This window comes from Mobula hypostoma, chromosome 26, assembly GCF_963921235.1.
Source record: "Mobula hypostoma chromosome 26, sMobHyp1.1, whole genome shotgun sequence".
NCBI classification, from domain to species: Eukaryota; Metazoa; Chordata; class Chondrichthyes; order Myliobatiformes; family Myliobatidae; genus Mobula; species Mobula hypostoma.
This window is the reverse complement of record NC_086122.1, coordinates 24,311,596-24,331,119: the sequence shown is the minus strand read 5'-3', so window position 1 is coordinate 24,331,119 and position 19,524 is coordinate 24,311,596. Positions and strand designations below refer to the sequence as shown.

The 19,524-nt window shown below is 40.9% G+C and overlaps 1 protein-coding gene and 1 long non-coding RNA gene across 2 annotated transcripts in view; one reads left to right on the top strand and one right to left on the bottom strand.

Moving 5' to 3' along the window:
• Positions 1-157: 157 nt before the first annotated feature.
• Positions 158-15,652, bottom strand: LOC134338116 (uncharacterized). Its single transcript, XR_010016149.1, has 3 exons — positions 15,472-15,652; positions 5,845-5,955; positions 158-290 (listed from the first exon to the last, which is right to left on the bottom strand). It is a non-coding gene; the product is annotated as an uncharacterized LOC134338116 (long non-coding RNA).
• Positions 15,653-15,839: 187 nt separating this feature from the next.
• rragca (Ras-related GTP binding Ca) overlaps positions 15,840-19,524 on the top strand; it is a 43,324-nt gene continuing 39,639 nt past the window's right edge. Inside the window, exon 1 of the mRNA XM_063033664.1 lies at positions 15,840-16,362. Coding sequence (XP_062889734.1) covers positions 15,973-16,362 — 390 coding nt within the window. The 5' untranslated portion in view covers positions 15,840-15,972. The remainder of the gene's footprint in view (positions 16,363-19,524) is intronic.

Here is a 19,524-nt window from a genome sequence, read left to right as displayed (position 1 = left end):
GGCTTGGCTGCAACATTTTCATTTTTTTCTCCCCCTTACAATGTCTGCTGCCCCTCTCCTGCCTATCCTGTTGTAATGAGATGGTGGTGATTCAAGAAATGCCCAAAAATGATTCAACTACGAAGTTGCATTCTCAAGTTTATTTAGGTTCTTAAACTCTGGAGCAAGCCTTCAGAGAGAAACTGGGAAGCATAATAAAGAAAAAGTTCTGCTTCAACAATGAGGAACCACTGGAAGTTTGAAGAATTGTTTGTCCAATAAGTTGCCTCCAACAGGGAGAAACATGTGATCTAATAAACAAAAGGATTCATGTTACTATTTTCCTTTGTACTTGGGTTGTTGTTCTTAAAACTGTTGACTGCAACCTCAGCATTCTGATACATCTGGTGCATTCACTATTTCATAAATTCTTAAAATTACAAAAATAGCATGTTTGTTTCTCATTTAGTGAATGAGTCATTTAAATAACAGAAAAGTCCAGCATGAACGTCTTATAACATTAAAGTAACAGATTATACGAAGGGTGATTGATAAGTTCGTGGCCTAAGGTAGAAGGGGTCAATTTTAGAAAACTTAGCACATTTATTTTTTGCTACATTTACACACTTAGTCCAGCAGCCGTGGAGCATACGGATGCCTTCTTTGTAGAAGTCGGTGTCTTGGACCTCCAGAAAGTGGTCCACAGCTGGGGCGATTGATAAGGTAGAAGGAGATGAATTATTAACCTCAAAGTTTCTGCATTTTCACTCAAACAGTTGAGCTGCACATGCATGTAACGAGAGCTGTATAATTCAACTCCTTCTACTGTAGGCCACCAACTTATCAATCACCCCTGCTGTGGACCACCTGGAGGTCCAAGACGCTCTCGTTACATGCACGTGCAGTTCAACTCTTTGAATGATAATGCAGAAAGTTTGAAGTTAATAACTCATCTCCTTCTACCTTAGGCCAAGAACTTATCAATCACCCCTGCTGTGGACCACTTCTACAAAGAAGGGATCTGTACACTCCACGACTACTGGACTAAGTAGGTACATATAGGAGGGGACAATGTTGAAAAATAAATGTGCTGGATTTTCTAAAATTGACTCCTTCTACCTTAGGCCACGAACTTATTAATCACCCCTCGTACATTCACTGTATCTCTTGATTATGGCCAAGGTCAGTTTTAGTGATAAAAAGCTGAAGTTTCTGTAACTCAAAGCAATAACCTGATAAGGCAGAGCAAAACCATTCAACACAATAATAATTGACTCAACTTTTTGGTTTGTTTTCCCCAGTAATTGGGATCTGGGATCAGCCACGATGGAATACAGAGTAGACTTACTGGGCCGAGTGGCCTAATTCTGCTCCAAAGTCTTATGGTCTTATTGAATATGTCTTGAATAGCCTTTTAGCTAACTCATTCTCTCTTGTGACACTTTCCGCTTACTCATCGTTCTAGTCTACATTATCATCTCTGATTGTGTGAAGAGATAAAAGTGGAGTTGGTGATATCTTTCCACAATGTAGTATTGACCCTAGCCTACATCTATAATCAGTGTGATTTTTGTTTTCCTTCAGGTTTAGAATTACCAATTAATGAACCAGATGGAATGCTTTGCTTAAGTTACAGTTCATTTTACCCTAATTGCAGCTGGTGATGACACTTTTATTAATGATACTGCAAGTGTTACACAAACTATGAAAGATAGCGTTGGACTTTAGTCAGGCACCTTCAGAGGTAGTTACTGTAATTGATCAAATACCATCTGTGTGAAAGCAAATGCAGGAAGCAACTGTCTCCAGGATTTACCACAATTACATCTGTAGAGTTTTTGTAATCTTGACAGAAATTATTTTAGAATTTCTACTGGTCACTCCAATAGGTGCCATAATGACAGAAAAACTTCTGATAAAAACAGAACGTCTATGCTTTACATAAGGAAGTACTGCATGATCAGAGTGAAGCTTTTAGAGGAAATCTCAGAAAATCCCTTTTGGTAAACTTGCTCATTTTACCAAGAACCTGAAAGTCAACCATGCAAAGTTATGAGGAAATTGATTCATATTTCTGTATGGGTCAAAAATAATTATTCTATTTTCACATTTTATATCTTGTCACATATGTAAGCCATTCAGTTCCTCAGGTTTTTTTTCTGCCATTTAATGAAGTTTTGGCTGATTTGTTTAGTGCTTTATTCACTGACATTAAAGAAATGTTTATTGATCCCAGTCTTGAAAGCAAGAAAGCACCGTCCATCAATAGGGACCCCCACCACCTTCTTGCTGTTGCCATCAGGAAGAAGATAAAGGAGCCTCAGGACTCACACCTCCAGGTTCAGGAAGTTATTACCCCTCAACCATCAAGCTCCTGAAACAAGAGGGGATAACGTCTCTTGCCCCGTCACTGAACTGTTCTTGCAACCTATAGACTCACTTTCAAGGACCCTTCATCTCATGTTCTCGATATTTATTGCCTATTTATTTATTATTATATTTCTTTTTTCTTTCTTTTTGTGTTTGCACAGTTTGTTGCCTGCCCTGTTGGTGAGATCTTTCATTGATTCTATTATCATTACTGAGTATGCTTGCAAGTAAATGAATCTCAGGGTTGTATATGGTGAGATATATGTACTTTGATAGTACATTCACTGTGAACTTTTCAGTTGTTCCAACACCCACAACTTTTTGCAGGGGAAAGTTCCATACTGCTGCTGCTGTTGATGGTTTTTCAAAGTGAGGTGAATGGAACCTGGCTGGGAGTAAAACTTCAAAAGTACTCAGAGGCCCATCAGCACATATTCATTAATGTAAAACACTCACAATTATTTGGAGATTCCACTTGCTTATTGGTGGCATTCAATGGGTTATAATCTCTAAAGACACATCATTGACCAACAGATATCCCCTGAATGAGATAAGTTTGAAACGGTCACAGCTCAGTTTCTATGGGACAGACTCCATTTGCTGCAAGCAAAGAATATATTGGTTTTCATTTTCTTTTCGACTACCTGTTATGTAGCGGGCAGCAATGAAGGTCCTTCATCTCCGCCAGTTTCACTGTGTGTGTCAATATCTTCCCTTTGGTTTTCACTACTGCCAGTCAAGTAAGTCCTGGGTGGAGACTCAGGAATACCGTCACACTCAGATATCGGATTCTTCATTGCTGTTTCTGTAATAATTTTGTTTTATCAGTCGAGGTTGCTAGCCCTGAGCTGAACCACTGAACCTGGAGGACTGGTGGACCGCTCTTAGTTTGGCCTCTACCCTATGACCTTTTTGGCATGGGTGACCATACCAAGAGCTAAAGCACGAAGCCCTGACTCCAGCCAACATTGGTCATTGAGGTACGCAAGCCTCCAAACCAAGACAAGGGAGGTATTCATATTATGATGAGCCATAAAGACGACTGGAGTAGTGAATGGGAGCAAGACACTGGTGCCGGGAGGATGCCCTTCTAGCCAACAGAGACGTAAACACTCTTCCTGTTCTACCAGTCCTGAAGAGTGCAGGAATGGAATATGTGGTTAATTATCCTAACACAAGTATAAAAGGATTAATCAAGGCTGTCCATTTGGAATTTCTGATGCCTATCATAGCCCTGTTCCCCATTATGCCGAGTGTTGCTTCTCATGTAAATTCAATACAGCATTCTGTAGAAGTTAATAAGATGAAATAAAGATAAAGCCATGTTAATATCTGCAGCCTTATGTTGTCTACATGAAAGATAAACTGACATTCCTTTGCAGCCTTGTTCTATCAAATTTGAAACAAAAATGTTTTTGTTATTCATTTAGCTCTCGAGTCCATGGAGCTGGGAATTTGGTGATAAAGCAGGAATTTACTGGCTGTCACATTTTAAATGAGAAGGATTTCAGCCTGCTCACCTTTGCCTGGGACGAAAACTGCCCTTTTAAATATGGCACTCTTAAAGCAGTTTCAAACTGAAGTTCAGGAATTAATTAGGTTTTGAATGATCTCATTTAGAAACAGGGCAGGAGCAATGGATGGAGAAAAAAAGCAGAGAGAGAGTCAGAATAGAAGAGAGAGAAATGACTTGTGCTTGAAAACCTTTCATATTTGGAATTGTTAAAAAAAAATCAAGCATTACCGAAAGCTGCAAACTAATATCACAATTTATTTTGGAAAAAGCAAAGACGTAATGTCAAGACTTTATAAAGCACTGGTGAGGCCTCACTTGGAGTATTGGCGAGGCCCCACTTGGAGTATTGGCGAGGCCCCTTATCTTAGAAAGGTTGTGTTGACACTGGAGAGGGTTCAAATGAGGTTCACGAGAAGGATTCCAGGATTGTTTGGCTCTGGGCCTGTATTTGCTGAAATTCAGAATAATGAGGGGTGACCTCATTGAAACCTATTGAATGGTGAAAAATGTTGATAGAGTGGATGTGGCGGGGGGGATGTTTCCTTTGGTGGGAGAGTCTAAGACCAGAGGACACATCCTTAGAATAGAAGGGCATCATGTGAGGAGGAATTTCTTCAGCCAGGTTGGGGAATCTGTGGATTTTTTCCCTCAGGCAGCTGTGGATGCCAAGTCTTTAAGAATATTTAATGAAGAGGTTGATAGATTCTTAATTGGTCAGGGCATGAAGGGATATGGGGGGAAGGCAGGAGATTGGGGCTGAGAGGAAAAATGGATCAGCCATGATGAAATGGCAGAGCAGACTCGATGGGGCAAATAGCCCAATGCTGCTCCAATTTTTTATGGTCTGAAATATTAATTTGTTTACTGAAGGCTGACTCTTAGAAGATATATTCCTCCATTCTTTCCCACTCCTGCCATATTAAAATATATACTTTTCTCTTTTTACTCTGTGCCATTCCCTGAGTGAATGGTAATAAAGAAGACTCCACCAGGAGCTGTAGTGATGCACACTAGATGTCTTCTTCTACAAATTATCCTTGTGTGACGATTCCCTCTAACGATATCTGGAACGCTGAAAGGGAGGGTTACTGAGATGAACTTGCAACCTACCCCAATGCTAAACAAAACGAAAAGGGAACAGATTTGGATTTATATGCGGTGACAATACCCTTCAGTTGCATAGTGCTTTTAATGTGGTAACATACGCCAAAGCACCTGACGGGGTGTTATCAAAATGTGACACAAAGCCACATGAGAAGATATGACAGTCAGTGGCTAAACACTTGGTTGAAGAGATAAGGGAACCTGGAAGGGTGAAAGAGGGGCAAAGCAGTAGAGGGCTTGGTGGAGAAAATTTAAGAAAGAAAAGTATCTAGGGTGCTGAAAAAACAGCTTCCAAAATAGAACAACTATATTAATCAACGGGCAGAATGCGAGGAGTGCACATATCCACATATCCCAAAGGCTTTTAGATCGGGAAGGGAGGGGGCAATAATACAGTGGGTGAGAATATTCAGAGATCTGAAAGCAAAAATGATAATTTAAAAATTATGGTATAGTTTAACTCCCTGCCAGTACAAAGCCTCTCCAACAGCAAGCCTCATGTAGTGCCTCCTCGCTGGCGACACACGGGAACTGAACTCCTTTCGGACTCAGGCTGAACTACAGAGGACGGGGAGGAGGTCTGGCCCCTGCACACTTAGCACGCAAGCCCGCCGGTGTGTGGTGCTTGTGAACCAGATCCCTGGCTATGGGTAAGTAGCCCCACTGCCTTGTGGGCAGCCTTGGGACAGACGGAGGCTACAGGAGTAAATCCAGACAGCAAATCCGGAGTGGAGCTCCTACGGCGGCTGGACATCATTCTGGCAGCTCCTGCAGCCAAGCTGGTCCAAATATACTGCTTCATAAACTTTCCGTTGGACTACACTGGTAAGGCCAAGGGGGGATCTTGATGATTGGTCATCTTAGGATCTCCATACCTTCCGCCCAGGCTTGTGATGAAGATTATCATCACCCATTGTCCTTCCAGACAGACAGATGCCAACCAACACACACAAAATGGTGGAGAAACCCAGCAGGTCAGGCAGCATCTGTGGAAATGAATACAAAAGTAAAAACATCTCTTCAGCATTTTGTATTTGTTACTCTGGATTTCCAGCATCTGCAGAATCTCTTGTGTATATGGTATAGTTTAACCAAGATGTACTGTTGGGAGACAAAGCACTGAAGTGATGGATGAATGAAATTTAGAGCTGTGGATCAATACTTAAGTAAAAAGAAAAGATCCAAGAACATATCCTTGGAAACATTTGATGTATTGTTATGGGAATAAAAAGGAATACCACTGTTGGTAACTGCATATGACTGGACAGATATAAATGGAACCAAGAGACTGTAGTTTCACTGTAGTTATCTAGGATGAAACAGTAACCTTGATCTATAGTTCAAAGTTGATTGGAGATTTCAAGTAAAGAGTTTAATGTGATGAATAGAAATTTGGAAGGGTTGGGACTATTACACGTTAAAGGACTTCGGTGCCTTTGTGATCTCAGAATACTCTGATGAAGAATTTTTGAATTTTAGTCGCGGCTGCAACAAGAACATCAACATTCATTCCGTTGTCATATTAATGTCCAGAGACAATTTTCAAACTTGGAAACACTGAAGGGTTCTTTTCACGAATGTTTGGATTGTGATGTTTAATGAGATGTTAATGTTTAACCAACTTTGTAAAGGATCAGCAGTAAAGATCCCATTAACCAGAATGGTGAGGGGGCGCATGGATTTCTGTGGAATCAGTGATTTTCACAAGCCGTAACAAATAGCAGCTTCCTCGCCATACCACCTAAAAATGCAACTTAAAAGAGAAGAGATGCCAGTTACAATAAAAGAAGATTTATTGTAAAGGAAAAAAATCAGTAACTACTTTGTAAAAGAGAACTATTATTTTGCTGTAGATATGCACATTGAAAAACTTCTTCACACAGAGAGTGGTGAATCTGTGGAATTCTCTGCCACAGGAAACAGTTGAGGCCTGTTCATTGGCTATATTTAAGAGGGAGTTAGATATGGCCCTTGTGGATAAAGGGATCAGGGGGTATGGAGAGAAGGGAGGTACAGGGTTCTGAGTTGGATGATCAGCCATGATCATACTGAATGGCGGTGCAGGCTTGAAGGGCCGAATGGCCTACTCCTGCACTTATTTTCTATGTTTTTCTATGTGTCTTAATGGTAATGGATCTTACAATAGTGCACAACCCACTGATTAAAATTATATATTCATGCTTTGTACCTGACAATAGTTTCTTATGATACCAAGTTAAAATATGCAATGCAATAAATGTACAGAAAAACTTTCTAAAAATTATAATCATTTCCTGAATCACTTACATAAACTTTTATTGTAATACAATAATATAAAAATTGGAAAAGGAGTTTTCAAATGGGAAGGGTGTAAACCAGGACCATTCCAGCCATGTTGGCTCCCAATCACTTTAATCTCACTCTCTATTTTTTTTGTATCCCTGCAAATTATTCTGTCCCACACAGGCCCATGAACTCCCCCTGTGAGTTCTCTTGCCACTGAGGCAAAATCTACAGTAATCAATTACCCAACCAGCTTGTCTTTTGGGATGGGAAAGGAAACCCAAGTGCTGGGAGGAAAGGCACGCAGTCGTGAAAAGAACAGCCAAATTCTGCACAGAGGTCAGGATCAAAGCCAGGCTGTTAGCACAGTGAGGCAGTATCTGCTTGTCTTATATAATACAACACATGAAGCATTACAGTTTTATGAATTTATAGTATTCTCAGGAAAATATCCAATAAAATGTTTGTCAGAATACTGATGGAACTCAATACTTATCAAAAGTATCAAAATGGCAAACATTGATGAAAATACTAAAATATTTAATATACGAAGATGGATATGGGAAAACCTGAAATGAATCTGAAGTATTCAGCTGATTAATTAAAATCCTTCATTGGGCTTCCCACATGTATACTTTGTAATGTGTCAGAATGGAATCAAAGAAAAAGATCTCAGAGATACACAATACAATAAATCATCTAGAAAATTGACTATATCTTTGCCTAGAAATTTGATTTCTTCTTTGTTGGTATGCTAAAACGTTGTTGTATTTATTGCTAAAACTAAATAGGGTTCTCCCAAAGATTTAAAATTGAGTGCTTTCCGCGCAAAGTAATTTGGTTGTGACCTGCAGAGTTCCCAATGGAAACATCAGAATTTGTTGGATCGTCAGCACAATTTTCCCTTAGCAAACAGGGAAGTCAGGCATACGGTGCATCAGTGGCTACGAGGCTGGAAAGGCCATGATGAGAGTATGCAGAAAGGCATAGATGTGTTAGTGAATATTATACTCACCAGGTGTTAGAGCCCATATATAACAGAGCAAATGCTGAAAGCAAAGCACAGTGACCTCAGCAGATTTGTCAAGCGATCACACTAATGCAACTTAACACCAAAAAAAGCTTCTTAGCATCATACAGACTAAAATTCCACATATAACAACAATTCAATTTCTAGGCACAAAATCCACATTATTTCACACGTAATACAATACAAAGTTCCGTTATCAGGCTATACAACTTATACAGAACACCATCCCACATAGAATAACAAGGCAACTTGCAAGTTTATTCTGTTTTACTAGTCTTGGTTGAGAGAAGAATAATCAGTTGAAATGCCAAGGTCTCAACGATAGTTGACTGTGTGCTCCAGAATATTAAAGCAAATCAAGGACAATGATTTGCAATTATTTCAATTTTTTTTTGCATTAACAATTAATTTTAATTTTGTTTCAAAACGATATATTGTCCCACTTGTTTGGAGGTTGTCATGAGATATTTGTACTTCAGTGCTTCAATATGTGAATATGCAAAAGACTGATCAATTTCTGGAAGGAAGAGTCTACAATTTGGAATGCTGTTTCTCTTCACAGAGATGGGGTCTGACTATTTCAGCATATTCTGGTTTCATCTAGAAATAGACCTTTTTATTTTCATTGACCTATAATTTTTAAAATTATATTAATGTGATATAAATTACATAATGTATATCAGCCCCAGTAATAAATATAGAAAGTGATGGAAAGAGATGTAATGAGCTCCTTTCCTCTGCTAGCCTGCAGGTCACCCTTGGGCAAGGTGTTTAGCCCACCCGATTAGGGTCATGAGAAGCCATGGGAGCAGGTGGTGTGCATCACAGATCCTGCTTATGCGACCACTGATGCCAGGCAGGCAATCTCTGAAGAGTATTGGTAACAGCTGGGGTCACTTGTCTTGTAAAGACACTGCCCAGAAGAAGACAATGGCAAACCACTTCTGTAGAAAAATTTGCCCAGAACAGTCATGGTCATGAGACCATGATTGCCTACGTCATGCAACATAGCACATCACATGATGATGATGAATATGTTCTCCAGATTAAAAAAAATATATATTAATTTCTGTTTTGCAAATCTTTTCATTGGCTCTAATGTAAACTTACTATAATTTAATGGTACACCTTTCGTATATATCAAATTTGCCTCACGTTCAAAAAAAGTATTACAAAAGGACGCATCATTACATGAAAGTTAACTCACAGCTGATAGAAGGTATCATCTGTATTTGAAAACATCTTTTATGCTTGCAATTAAGTTTTCGTATAAGACGAGTTGGACCATATGTAGAAAATAAAAAGAGAACAACTCATTCACAGTGATCGCATTAACGAGACGTTAGGCTTAACATTATTATACCTTCAATTTCAAAGAGTGCTCATCTTGACAAGTAATCACCACTTTAAAAAGTAGGCAGTGCATTTCTATCACTATGCCATTTCCCAACACAAGCAGAGCGTAATAGATCACAATTTTAACAGCTTTAGTTGTTTTGGACATTATTTTAACAGGATCCAATATAAAGTTTTATATTCCTTTATAAACTGTCACAATAAGCTTCCTAACACTTTATACCAATGGTATTTTAAGTGTAATCACCATTGTAAAGTAGGAAATATGACAACTAATTTTTTTGTAGCAGTGCCCCACAAGGATTTTACTGCTGTTGGTTAAGCAATATATCACAGGCAAAAAGCTGGATACAACTGGTTTTCTCTTCTATAAATAGTGAGAGAATCTTTTTCTGTTCACTGCATTTTATCCTTTTTACTGAACAGACGGCATCTCTCACAAATGACACCCTGCACGTACTGCAGTGGGATATATTTAGGTTTTGTGCCCAGGTCTCTGTTTCTCAGAAAGGATAGTGACACTGACTCAAGGCTGACAGACTCCTATGATCTGGTTTTGGCTTCTACCCTCTTCCATTCCAGTCCTGACAAAGGGTCTCGACTCGAAATGTCATTATTCATTTTCTCCCATGGATGACACCTGACCTGCTGAGTTCCTGCAGCATCTTGTGTGTGTTGCTGAAGATTTGCAGCATCTGCAGAACTTCCTGTGTCTCCAGTTAGCTGTAGTTTGAGGATTACCTCATTACATCACCTGGCATGCTGTCACTTGGGCAGATGGCTGGCAGAAAAAAACACACTAGCTTCTTCTTCACACAGAAGTCCAGATCATCTCATGGGATAGTTCGCACTTACAGAATTACTGAACCCTGTGTAACAAATGGGCCCAGATGCAGTTTGCCATTGTTTGATGATTGTAACATTGGCCATGGAAGCAACCACCTGCAAGATGCAATCAATGACACACCCCAAACGGCCCCCTTCAATCACTTCACCCTTAACTTCAAGCTAACAAGCTCCTGGATAGAGTTTTGTCACGGCGGTGTTGTACATTGCTGCTCCTCACATCCCCATGTAAATTATTCTTTTGTGGTCCCTTCGAGCCTCCAGTCCTTTGTCCACAGGATTTTTTCTTTGCCAAGTGAGCCAAACGAAAAAAGAGACCTTGGCCCAAGCTACATAATAGAAATACATTCTGCCTACTTGATCCAGGTGCATTTTAACTTGCAGCAATAAGATGATGGAAATCAGGGTTTATTTATCACAGATTTTTTTTAGATTATGAGGACACGCAGTCCTCTTTTATTGGCATTTAGTAATGCATGCATTAAGGAATGATAATGTTCCTCCAGTGTGATATCACAGAAACACAAGACAGACCAAGACTGAAAAACTGACAAAAAAAAACATAATTATAACATATAGTTACAACGGTGCAAGCAATACCGTAATTTGATGAAGAACAGACCATGGGCACGGTAAAAAAAAGTCTCAAAGTCCCGATAGCCCCAACATCTCACGCAGATGGTAGAAGGAAGAAACTCTCCCTGCCATGAGCTTCCAGCGCCGCAAACTTGCCGATGCAGCATCCTGGAAGCACCCGACCACAGTCCGACTCTGAGTCCGTCCAAAAACTTCGAGCCTCCGACCAGCTCTCCGACACCGAGTACCATCTCTGCCGAGTGCTTCAACCCCAGCCCCGGCCGCCAGCAACAGGCAAAACCGAGGATTTGGGGCCTTCACCTCTGGAGATTCTTGATCGCACAGAAGCAGCGGCAGCGGACCCGGCATTTCAGAAGTTTCTCCAGATGTTCCTCCATGCTTCTCACGTCTGTCTCCATCAAATCAGAATTGTGCACGGCATCCTACTTACAAATACGATATCATTCACCGGAGAAGCCACGCGTGCTGCGTCGCGCCGTCATCTTCTCCTCCCTCCCAATTTTGATTTCTGAATAGCCTGAGTGATGCTGGTCGATACAGAAGATAAGTCTGTATAATCACTGACCGATTTTCTCAGTTGTAGCACTGATACCTCAAAGTCTGCCTCAGCCTAGAAATGAAACACATGATCCACACCTAAACCTACGCATCACTCTAACAAAGAGTAATTGTCATTTGGCTGGGATATCAAACTCAGGACCAACCTCCTTGTTCAAAAATCACATGGTGCTCTTCAAAGGTCAGAGAACTCCACTGATATCTCAGTTAATGTTCTCCCTAACTGAACTCATAGTTGATAGCTTTTCAACTGTTCCGTTTCATAAACGTTTTGCCTCTGCAAAAAGTAAACTTTAGAATAAAATGCTGTAAACTGTGCAGAGCGTACAGAGATATACTTCTTTTCACTTGTTTGTCAAGAATGGAAAGGCTTCCATGAGCTACATAATTTGAAATGAAGTGATTATGTTTAATATCGTCTTATCGCTTAGAATGGCAGTACTTCATGTGTACTGATTCATATTCTATTTTATTTTAAATTGGTTGAAATATTAATACATGTACACTGTGTCTGTAAGGAGTTCATATGTTCACCCTGTGACCGTGTGGGTTTCCTCCGGGTTCTCTGCTTTTCTTTTACGTTCCAAAGATGTATGCGTTAGTAGGTTTACTGGTCACATGGGTGTAATTGGGCGGTAAGGGCTTGTTGGGGCAGAAGGACCTGTTACTGTGCTGTATCGCTAAATACATAAGAAATGAAAATATGATGGCACAGTGGTGCTCAGATAGTACTGCTTCTGCAAAGCTTTGAGGACTTACAGTCAATCCCGACCTTGGTACCGCCCAAACAGAGTTTGCCACATTCTCTCTCTCTCTCTCTGTACTCTGGATTACCCCAGCACACCGAAGAATTGCTTGTAAGTTAACTGACTTATACCTTGTAGGGTAAGATAAAGGAAAAAAAACACTAAACAAGGGTGATTAGCATAGACCCAACAGGCCAAATGACTTTCTTTTGTGTTATATGCATTAAAAACTGAATGTTCATAATCAGAAAACAGTGGTTTAAAAACTATAATCCTCATGAGAAAATTTCTATTTTTAATATAGTGGTTCAACAGTCATTTCTGTGCTTTGCAGAAGAAATCGATGTCCCCTTCCCCCATGAGATCTTATTTCACTATCTACAAGGACATCGTATTAATGCTTCCTGTTGGCCAAGGTGAACACATACTGTGTTACAAAAATGGGAACTGGCTGAACAACAAAACTCTCAGTTCTCCCAACTTGACTGAATTTAACCTTAATTTTGCAACCATCGCCTGAAATTTGTTTGGCGACAATAAAGTATAAAGTATAAATGGAATTGTAATCAATGCTGGCTGTTGCTTCAGGCTTCCAGGTCTCATGCTCAGCAATTCTCTTTCAAAAGCTTCACTATCTTACCAGTTTTAAGATCTTTTTGTTAAATGTACTTCCATGAAAAGTTTTTAGTCTTCTCTTTGGCTTAGTTTGACTTTTCCACTTATGTCCAATAATGTACGTGTTGAAGATGCTGTAAATATGATTATGATTATGAAGACATGTAGTCCCCTTTTATTGTCATTTAGTAATGCATACATTAAGAAATCATACAATGTTTTTCCAGAATGATATCATGAAAACACATGACAAACGGACTTAAAAGCTAACAAAAACCACATAATTATAACATATAGTTACAACAGTGCAAAGCAATACCGTAATTTGATAAGAACAGACCATGGCACAGTAAAAGTCTCAAAGTCTCTCGAAAGTCCCATCATCTCACGCAGACGGTGAACCTCCAGCTCCGCAAACTTGCTGATGCAGCATCCCGGAAGCACCCGACCACAGTCTGACTCCGAGTCCGTCCGAAAACTCCGAGCCTCCGACCACCTCTTCGACACCGATGCACCGAGCACCATCTCTGCCGAGTGCTTCGATCCCGGCCCCGGCAACAGGCAAAGCCGAGGATTTGGGATCTTCATTTCCGGAGATTCTCGATTGCACAGTAGCAGCGGCAGCAAAGTGGGCATTTCAGAAGTTACTCCAGGTGTTCCTCTGCGCTTCTCACAGCTGTCCCCATCAAATCCGGATTCTGCACGGCCCCCTAGTTACACATAATCGATATTCATTCGGAACGGCCGCGCGCGCTGCGTCATGCCATCTTCTCCTCCCCCATATATTGTCTTAGAAATTCCATTGCATTGGACTACGTTTATACATGATACATAGCAGAGTTTCCTTGTTCAAAGCTTTGTTTTAAGTTGTTCACGTACATGATGTGGCGATACCCGGATTGCTGAATGTGGAATGAGGAGTCCCATGCATGTCCAGATGCTTCTTCCATCTTTGGTGTTTGCACATCACTCATGCAGAAGTGAGTCTTTGCGAGATCTTGAAGCGTGCTTTAGCGTAACTGATCAGGCTGCAGCCCAGGGTGTCCGACGCTCAAGTAAAAACCCATCCTCCATGGCCGCACTTTCAGGTCTCCAGTTTGCTGCTCATCCTTGATAGCAACCCCGACCGAAATTCTTGTGTGGATAACATTAATTGTCTGACTTGATCCTAGAAATCCCAGTTCCTCTCCTCCCCAACTAATACCTTGACCACTCTTACACCTATCTGTCCCCCCCCCACCCCTCTCTGGCTCTCTCGGTACCCCTGCATCCATCACCTATTATCCATAAACAAAACCCACACTTAATTCATTTACCCTGCTCATTTCGCAATGTTGAAGTACAGGAACAAAATTGAACATGGAGCCTCAGGCCTGATGTGCAATTGAACTGTGCAACGATGAGCCTTTGGGGGGGAAAAAAGATGTACAGAATCAGGCTTATTATCGTTGACGTGTTGTTTTTGTAGCAGGAGTACAGTGCAAGACATAAAAAAATTACTGTAAGTTACAAAAATAAATGAATGGTTCAAAATAAGAATTACGAGGTAGTGTTCCTGGACTTTCAAAACATATGATGGTGAAGGGGAAGAAGCTGTTACTAAAACATTGAGTGTAGGCCTTTAGGCTCCTGTACCTCATCTCTGATGGAAGTAATGGGAAGAAAGCACATCCCAGATGGTGAGGATCCTTAATAATTTGTCATCTATGTGCCTTGAAAATGTCCTTCCTTCATGGTGGGAAAACTTGTGGCTGTGCTGGAGATGGCTGAGTGTATAGCCCTCTGCAGCCTCTTTTAACCCTGCACACTGGAACCTGTGATGCGACCAGTCAGAATACTCTCCATCACACATCTGTAGAAATCTGCAAACACGAGGAATTCTGCAGATGCTGGAAATTCAAGCAACACACATCAAAATTGCTGCTCCTGTCCCATGATCCTCTCATATCCCTTTTGCCAATCACCTGTCCAGCTCTTGGCTCCATCCCTCCCCCTCCTGTCTTCTCCTATCATTTTGGATCTCCTCCCCCTCCCACTTTCAAATCTCTTACTAGCTCTTCTTTCAGTTGGTCCTGACGAAGGGTCTCAGCCCGAAACGTCGACTGTACCTCTTCCTAGAGATGCTGCTTGGCCTGCTGCGTCAACCAGCAACTTTGACGTGTGTTGTAGAAATCTGCAAGAGTCTTTGAGCCACAGTGAACCACATTTTAATGCATTTTTTTTCCAGTCCCTAAAGAATTTGTTCTTTATAACAAGATCTAATTCTTAAGGATGGATAAGCAGATAGCATTTAATTCTTGCAGCATATTTTCAGAAAAGAAAATGACAGACAACCTTCAAAATAGAGTATTTGTGTTGTATATTTTCAGGAAAAAATACATGACAGATAACAATAATCTACAGTCAAACCAGGCGACTTAACAGTTACTGCCTTACATTAGTTAAGCAATTCAGGGATTTGTTGCATATTGGTTAAACAAATCACTCCTTACAGTCACATGATGCACCTTGTACTCTGATCACAGGGGCTGCAGTCCAGTCTTAGTGCCAGAATTCAGCCACTTCCTTTCATCCTACTTTTTTCCCTCAACCATCAGCACTCCTCGCTATCAATCAGCTGTCATCCCTCCAATTCCACCTGACTCCCCCTTTGCTCCATTGCCAAACGCCGCTTCCTGGCTCAGGAGGAAGTCAGAAGTGGTCTGGGCAAGTCAGGTGATTTTAACACATGACAGATGCCACCAAACTTGACGGCCCCGAGCCCCCGATGGACACCGGGTTTAGCCAATGGACGTGAGGCACCGTGCGGTAGGGGTTGACGCAGTGGGGAGACGCGGCCAATAGGCGGTGAAAGCGAACAAGGAGGAAGCAGGGTGTAAGGTGAGGCGGGTTAGGTTGCACGGTTCGGGAAGCTCGAGCGCTGTTGTCCAGCTGAGTGCGGCCGAGTTCGGGCAGGGAGGCAGCGGCGGCGGCTCAACCTCGCGGGTCGCGACATGTCCATACAGTACGGTGACGAGGAGCCGCTGGCTGGCAGTTATGGCGGGGTGGACTCGTTCCCCAAGGACTTCGGTTATGGGGTGGAAGAAGCAGACATGGAAGGGAACGAGTCACAATCGGACAGCAAGCCCCGCATCCTACTGATGGGCCTCAGGCGCAGTGGCAAGTCGTCCATCCAGAAGGTGGTCTTCCATAAGATGTCCCCCAACGAGACCCTCTTCTTGGAGAGCACCAATAAGATCTACAAAGACGACATCTCCAACAGCTCCTTCGTCAACTTCCAGATCTGGGATTTCCCTGGGCAGGTGGACTTCTTCGATCCCACCTTTGACTATGAGATGATCTTCAGGGGCACGGGAGCGCTCATCTTCGTGATAGACGCGCAGGTAAGAGCTAACCGCATTGACGGAGGGCTTTGCAGTGTAGACACTTATTCCAATGATGTAATCTGTTTAAAATGGAGGGGAGGGAGCTGATAACTTCAGCCATGTATCTCCACCTCTTTTCTTCTCCCCCCTCCCCTTTTGAGTAGCAGCATCATGTGCAATCCTAAACAGATGTGTAGGTCCCCTCGCGTATTTTAAAAGAAAACATCCACCTTACTTGGTTTTATTGACTTCAACAGCTAGCCATATCTTGCGGTGCATTGGGATTATCTGGATATGCTTAAGGAGCTTTGGCCCAGGAAAACCTTAAGTATTATTTCTCACACAGTGTAATAGATAAATAGCGCTGATATATTTGGGATAGGTACTGTTCAGCATTTGTTCTTTTACAAATGTGATACTTGCTTTTCTCTATGGCTCACTGACAAGTTTTCAGTGATTTTTCCACATGATGTGCTTATTTTGAAATACCTTTAGAGGTGAACTGCATATCTAATATTGTTTTATCTGTTCAACTTTGGTTGCAATGAAAGCCTGAAATAATAGCTTGTTTAGGTATGAACAAACCTTGGAAGTATTTTCAAACTTCTGAATTTCTTTAGCCCCAGTAGAATGTCCTAAAACAATTGATTCTAATAGTATTCTATCCTTTAAGTTCTTTAATTGTATTTTAAATACCATCATGTTTATCAATGGAGCTGCCGTCTAGAAGTTACAGAACCTGGCTGCATACTATGATCAACCCCAATTGGCATCTCAGTGATAAACTGGATATACATTCCCACCTGCTCTTTTTTAATTAATTCTGAAATAATTTGAGCTGAGAAATATTTCTGTCTTTATCTAGGCTTTGTGAAATGTATCGTGCTTTCCTAAAGAAAATGGTAAACCCTTTTCTGTAGAAAGTTATGCCAGTCACTACCTTGCATAATTATTCATGGCCTTGGCCTTCTGTGGCTCTTGGTGTACTGTGGATAATAGAAAGTAAGCATTCACATTTGTAGAATGTATTCAGTCCCTGACTAACAGAATTCTTAGTGCAAAATGATCAAAATATAGCAACTAAGATCAAGAGAAAATCTGTAGCTGCTGGATATCCAAGCATCACACAAAATTGCTGGAGGAACTCAGCAGGCCAGGCAGCATCTATGGAAAAGAGTATCGTCGACATTTCAGGCAGAGACTCTTCGGCAGGACTGGAGAAAAAAAGATGAGTAGATTTTAAGTGTGGGGGAGGGGAGATAGAAACATAAGGTGACAGGTGAAATGGGAGGAGGTAAGGGATGAAGTAAGGAGCTGGGAAGTTGATTGGAGAAAGAGATAAAGTGCTGGAGAAGGGGGAGTCTGAAGAAGACAGAAGGCCATGAAAGAAGAAAAGGGAGCAGGAGCACCAGAGGGAGGTGATGGGCAGGAAAGGAGATGAGGTGAGAGAGGGAAAGGAGGATGGGGAATGGTGAAGGAGAAGGGTGGTAGGGAGGGGCTGTTACCAGAAGTTCAAGAAATCGTTGTTCATGCCGTCAGGTTGGAGGCTACCCAGATGGAATATAAGGTGTTTCTCCTCCAACGTGAGTGTGACCTCATCACGACAGTAGAGGAGGCTATGGATTGACATTTCAGAATGGGAAGTGGCATTAAAATGGTTGGCCACTGGGAGATCCCACTTCTTCTGGTGGACGGAGCGTAGGTGCTCCATGAAACGGTCAACCAATCTACATTATATAAAATATTATACAAAATATAGCAACATTAGGATTCTTTCAGTACAAGTAGTCATCTTATTTCTGTTCCATTCTTTGTTACACAGCATAATTGCTGCATCTTTCCTTAAAATGAGAAATAAAGATGATGGTGACAAGTTTATAGGAAAGGTTCAGGCACAAGTACTAGTTCTTCTAACTTTAACATTTAACTTCATGTACACTTCAAAGCCTTAGAATTTCTACCTTCCGTGGTTTCCGTGATATTTTTGAGAATATCAAAGAAGAAGTTTCTTGAACTTTAATTTCTGACCAGGTTAGTTTGGGTAGCATATTGGAATGGCTGGTATATCTGAGATCTATTGTTAGAAATGAAATTTACAAGTAACTTCCTGGTTCTCTTCTAGTTGAGTTTTGGGCTCTCATTCTCCTGATTTATGGGATGGGATTATTGTATTTAAGTTGGAGCTTTAGTTGTGACATGCCTTCATCTTTGATCTGGCAGCCACTAACCAAGTGCTCAACATGCAGCTGTGAAGGTAGGGGAATTCACTTGCCACTTTCAGATCCTCTGGTGCTTGAAGTCATGTTAGCAGGAACAAAAGTTGTCAGACATTACTATTGTATTTTTTTTTAACAAATGCTGAAATATGTAGTTCCAGCAATTAAACACTAATATTTCTGTTAAGTTTGGAATGTTATTGGTTTTCTAATGATAGTTTCTATATCTGAAATATAAATTTTTTACATTATCAATGCTCAAACTAAGTATTTTCAGCAATTTTCTGTTTTTAGTTCTGATTTGTATTCTGCAATTTTTCTTTTAGCTTTTGGAATGTATTGGACTGTCTCTGTGCTCTTATTTATACTCTTGATCAAATAACTAGACTCTAATTTTTGAATCTCTTCCAGATAATAGAGGAATCCTTGATCTTTTTGCAGCTGGATGCTTCAATGGCATTCCGATGTGTTGGGGTTCAGTACCCTGCAGTTTGTGTTGAGGCTGAAAATGAAGTGTCCCATTCTATGTAGTTTAGTAGTTTTAAATTTTTTGTTAAAATTCAAATTGAAATAAAAATGTTAATAGAGATGGCAGTACTGATATCGAACTAATAGTTTGAATCTGGATGCTATCAACTAAGAATTAATGCAGTTAAGGGAACTATGATCTTAAATGAAGCTTTTCTGTAGAAAAGGTGAGAGTGTTTCCATTCGGTGGGAGGAAGGTGCAGATTTGTAAGTTACACTGAGGCAGGCTGACAGTTAATGTAACACAGCATAATCATTTTAAGTTTATACCTGGATGCCAGTGATGGTGCAGATAGCAATCATTCACTTAACTCTAATAACTTTATCAATTTCTGTCTGATATTTTGATCCTAAGGGAAATATTTTTTAATGTTATCTCCTTGTAGTTTCTCATCCTATATTCTAATTCTTCCTCTCTTCTACAGACTGCCCCCTC